At 40.0% G+C, this 5,467-nt stretch overlaps 1 protein-coding gene across 1 annotated transcript; it reads left to right on the top strand.

Annotated features, from left to right (window-relative positions):
- The first annotated feature begins 248 nt into the window (after positions 1-248).
- Positions 249-2,049, top strand: LOC147632648 (uncharacterized). The gene has a single exon (XM_086806905.1). The coding sequence runs from the start codon at positions 307-309 to the stop codon at positions 1,930-1,932; it is 1,626 nt and encodes a 541-aa protein (XP_086663031.1). The 5' UTR covers positions 249-306; the 3' UTR covers positions 1,933-2,049.
- The last annotated feature ends 3,418 nt before the right edge of the window (positions 2,050-5,467 follow it).

The raw sequence follows: 5,467 nt of genomic DNA, 5'->3' as shown, positions 1-5,467 counted from the left end.
AAGAAACAACCTTTTTCGCTTGAGGAGTCCCCATATGCTCCATCGAGAAGCATGTAGAAGACAAAGACAAAGACAAAGACAAAGCCAGACAAACACGTGTCTAATCGAATCGAATCAAAACCTTAATTAGATGCTCAGCTTGCTGACTTGGTTCAATTAATTAATTAATTAAAAAAGCGTTTTGGCGCCTTATTTAGCCGAAAAAAAGTTGGCTTTGCAGGGTAGATGTCAAATTTAGGAGGGACCTGCCGAAAAATATTGCATGCCAAGCATACACGGGGCTCGGGAGAGGTTCTCTGACGCAACATGAATACCGCAAGCAGTTGCAGGAGGCCAAGGAAAAGAAGAAGCAACAGAAGAAACAGTAATCAAAATCAAAGTGGTGTTGATGGCGTTGATATTGCTGCCAAGGAAGACATGGTGAGATCAGAACCCATTTTCCGTAGCGATGGCCCTCCTCACCACGACAGCAGCAGCAGCAGCAGCTATAAGAACAAGAAACCAGATGGCAGTCTCTTGCGGCAGAAAGGCAACAATTTCTACAAGCAGGCCTCCGAGGGTGGATTCGGACCCACAATCAAAAGGGCCAAGCTGGCACGTGCCCGTGAGCTCTACACAGAGGCCCTGCACGCTTGCCCCACCGAAGAGGAGAGAGCTTCCTGCTTCAAGAACCTTGGCATGCTATACTGGCTATGGAGCAAAGTGGAGCTTGAGCAATCGTTGCCAAGAGAGCTGGAATCTCGTTCGCCCAGCAAACCTTCCACCACCATACATCTTTCTTCTTGCAAATTCTACCTGCTTAAGACTGTCCGTTCCCTTCTCCAAGCCAAGCAGCATGGTGAAAAAGCAAAGCCCCAGCCATGGCTCGATCACCTTGACAGTCTCATCATGAGTATTGTAGAATGGGCCACAGAACAGTCCAGCCTCCTCTCCATCTCCCACAGCCCCCTTCTCCGATACCTCTGTGCAGCATTTGAAGATGCCTTGCCCTTGCCCTTGCCCTTGCCCTCCTCTGCAACACCACCAAACCCAGCATGCATTCAAGCCTACAAGAACTATGGAGAAGCCCTCTTCAAGCAGAGCTTGGCACAGAAGAATTCAGATGATGAAGTCAAAGGCAAGGATTACAGGGTTATCCTTGGTTTATTGCATGATTCATGTGTGCCCTTGAGAAAGGCCCACAGTTGGTTAGCCAGTGGCTGCAGCAGCAGCAACAACAGCCTGCTACAGGAAGTACATGACCTTCAAGAGTCAATATATGTGCACCAGTGCATCTGTGAGGCCATGCAAGCCATAGCTTTGGGTGACAAAGCACTTTCATATGCTTTAAATGAGGAAGAAGATGTGGACATGGATAGAGTGAAATACTCACTTGACTATTACAGGCAAGCTTCATTGGCTACTCGCGAGCTCGACATGGAGACCGAGGGCATTGCCATGAGCAGAATCGGAAAAGTCTACTCGGATGTTTTCAAATTGCATGACAAAGCCCATGTGTACCACTTCCAAGCAATTAGGCTTGCTCTTACTGTGATGTCTCCTAGCATTGCAAGAGCTGAGTGGTACATATACTCCTCAGAGAGGGTCAGATTGCATCAACAGAAGGTGGCATCTGAGGAGAGAGACCGTCACGAGGAGGACCGGAAACCAGTCTTGGAAAAGATCAAGGAAAAGCTAGCAAAGCTTTCAAAAGAGGCAGAGAAAAGTGCAGAATCTTTCCTGAGGTATGTATACTCCGAGCATGCACATCTGGATTTGAAGAGGAATTTGCTCCCAAACATTGCCACCAAGGAGGAAGTGAAGGCCAGCTTGAAGAAAGCACTCCTGCACTACCATCCTGATAATAACATGCAGTTTGGAGATGAGTGGAAGGTCTTGTGTCAAGAAATCTCCAAACACCTGACCCTCAAGTATGAATGCTTTAAAATCTAGCCAGATCTATAATCTTTGGATAATATTGATGGGACATGATATATAGGCCTTTTGGAGAATGTATCTAGAATAAGGATTATTTTACATTCTCTGTAGCATGGTGTGTAGGCACTTGTTAAAAGCATGAGATCTTTTTCCAAGAAGCTTGAAGGAATATATTGATCTTTTTTATAAACAAATGGTCATTTATCACATTGGTGTTCTTGGCTTCCTAGGCTTACTAAAGAATGTGTGTTTGAAACATACTCAAGCATACCATATTACCAGGTGAGCATCCTATGACACGTGGCCCCGTTATCAAAGGTGGATGTTTGGAACTTGGCCAGCATATAAGCATGGCTATGAATGCCAATTACTGCCTTTTTCAGCATTGATTGTTCCCTTAAAGTTGATTTGTGACATGCTGTATTGAAAGTCCTAATGGGGATGTGAGCGGCTCTTGGTTAATACCCATGGTGCCTTTGGTAGGACTATTTTGCCACTGCATGGGATCTAAGAGATGATTGATCTTCATGTCACACCAATATGAAAGTTGAAAGAAGATTGAGTGTCTAGACATCCCATTTGGTGGTGTATTGGGAGTGCTCCTCTATGCCTCAAACCAATCTCTATCTCTCATCACAAGTGGTGAGTTTTCTCTCTCTAGAATTAGGACCAACCTTAAATCCATAAATTCATTTTAACTCTTCTAATTACATCCTTTCGCTCATCATTTACCCTAAGGACTAATCTAGACTTGATCTCATCCCAATTTAGCACATTAAGACCAATTTTGTCTCTCTACAAGGTGATCCATCCTAAGACTATTCTCAAAATTTAACTAAATGATAAATTATCCTATGCTTAGGGATAAGCTATATGAATATATAATTTTCTAAGGTTTAAGATAGCAAAAAGGTTTTATAATTTACTAAGGTTTTGCTAAGGTCTTGCCATTAAATTAATGGCAAAATGATAAAGGCTAGACCTTAGAGATCTTTGATCTTAAAAAATGTGCAATGATTATTTAAGTAAATTTAAGTCAAAACTTTTAATTTTCAATGTAAAAAGTTAAGAAAATTATAATTTATGGACATTAGAATATTGTACCTTGCAAAATTAAGCTTGGGAATATCTTGTAGTGAACCAAAGGAAAAAGATTTAGCCTCTTCTTCAAAACTCCACGAATTTCTTCTATAGTTTCCAAGGTCCAAATCCCCATCTTGTAAAATTTAGCTTAGGGGTATCCTACGGTGACGAGTGGACAAAAGATTTGGCCTCTCCCTTCTTCAAGACTCCATGAATCTCTTCTACAATTCTCAAGGTTGTATAAAATCCAAATCCCCACCTTTTACACCTTAATTGACTACTTTAATCCTTATTAATTAATGTAACCTAGGAGTAATCTAGGAAGTACTACACTGAAATCTGAGCAAAATATACCCTTCTAACTTAATGGAAAAACTCATGGGTTTTTCATGAAGGGGCCTTTTTATATTTAATAATGATGGTTGCATGCATCTTATACACCATTAGTCATCTCAAGTTAGTAGCCCACCATCTCATGCACCATTAGTCATCTCAATTTAGTAGCCCACCATACTTTATGCCACTCTACTTTGATTTTCATGCATCTATTCCTTTTCACATGCACTTAACCACCTCATATACATCCACCCATACATCTAGTTAACTAACACATCCATGCACAACTAGAGTCTTCTATTATTTCACTATGCTTAACTCAACATTAATAACTATTTTTAACAAGTTAACCCTAAGGTATTTGCACTCACCTTTCAACCTTAAACGTTAATCTTTTACACATTTGCCCTTGAATTTAATTAAATGTGCACATTATTCACATCCTTTTCCCAAGGCTAATGCACATTCACCTTAGACGTTAATCTTTTACTCATTCACCCCCTTGAATTTAATTAAATGTGCACATTATTCACATCCTTTTGCCAAGGCTAATGCATACATATTTCCTTGTATATTTTTACGGATAATTCTCATTAATTAATTTCTCTAAAAATCACTCTTTTAACAAAATAAATTCTTTCATTATTTTCTTCCTCTATTTTTTTAACCTCAATGTGCAGGAAGGAGGATGCAAATGTACACATAGAAATCCCTAACTTAATTTTTACACATGCTAGCTTGACTGTTAATGTTAAGTTTTATTCTTTAATTTTTCCATTTGTTAGTCTTCTAAATTTTTATTAAAAGTGCTGTTAAAAGTGCTAACTTAAAAAATATCATATTCTCTCACTAGAAATATACACCATAATTTAATTTCTTAGCTATACCAGGATAAGGGAAGTCTAAGGATCTTACATTCTCCTCCACTTAAAGATCTGAGATGTCCCCGTCTTGCAAATTGGGGATAACCTTTCCTCAAGTCTTCCTCTTTTACCCAAGTAATATCCTTAATTGGGAAAAACTTCCATTTAATCTAATATTCCTTTAAGATTCTATCCGTGAGAGGGACTTTTCTCTGCCATCCAAAACTACTTCTAGTTCACTTAACCTTGAGCGGGAAAAGCAACATGCTCAATCATTCAATATATGACTCGGATCTAGAACATACTTCTTCAATAATCTTACATGAAAAACATTGTAGGCCTTTACGTATGGAGGGAGTAAAAGTTCACAAGCTTGGTCTCCAACTTGTCAAAAGATTAAACATTGCACCTCAAGCATGTATGGCTATGGTGTGCTTAACCCTAATTACTATGATTAAAGAACACTAATCCTATGGTGGGTGTAACATTATTAATAACATAATGATGATCCTGATGACTTAATCAAGCTTGACTCAAACACAATTAGGTTACAAGATGGAATCTTGTACTCATAGTGAGGCTTGAGAGTTGCTTGTATTCATTGCTTGAAAATGACCCTTTTTATATGAGGAGGGTACATTTCTTACAAATGTGCTCATGTGGGATGATGTCCACATATGATGTGGGATGATGTCCACATATGATGTGGTTGCATGCTCTTGATCTTGGTCCTTTACTCATACCTTTCTCTCAATGGCACCATAAATCTTAACACCCCCCTTGGTGCCATGATGTATAGGCTACTGCAAGGTGGTTGGATATGAGTTACAAAAGATCCATTACTCCCCCTTATTGTAACATGCTACTTAAAGTGGTCATGTGTGGTATTGCAATATGTCATCACCCCCCCTAGGTGCATAAATTGCTACTCTCTCATTTGGTGACCTTTTACAATCATGGGCTAAGATGGTAAGGCTTGTCAATATAGCTTTGGTACTTTAGAGAAGTAATTCACATGAGTTCTTCTCTTTACTTGATATGCAAACTCCTTTGTGCTGGCTTCATGCTTCTTCTTGTTGCTCTTCGGCTTTCGGCCTTTGCTCCTTGGCTTGACTCTTGGCTCTTTGGCAGCTTCGTCTTGTTTGTTGTTGGCTTCCTTGGCTCAGTGCAGTGGTTTCTTGGCCTCGTTGCCACTTCCATTCACGTCCAAGCCGTTCACATGCCAAGCCGTTCACGTGTGGTCACCTGATACATTTTTGCTTTAGGCA

Source organism: Cibotium barometz, chromosome 13 (assembly GCF_041138505.1).
Source record: "Cibotium barometz isolate CiBa-2024 chromosome 13, ASM4113850v1, whole genome shotgun sequence".
NCBI lineage: Eukaryota > Viridiplantae > Streptophyta > Polypodiopsida > Cyatheales > Cibotiaceae > Cibotium > Cibotium barometz.
The sequence above is the reverse complement of the archived record's forward strand: the minus strand, read 5'-3'. Positions and strand labels throughout refer to the sequence as shown.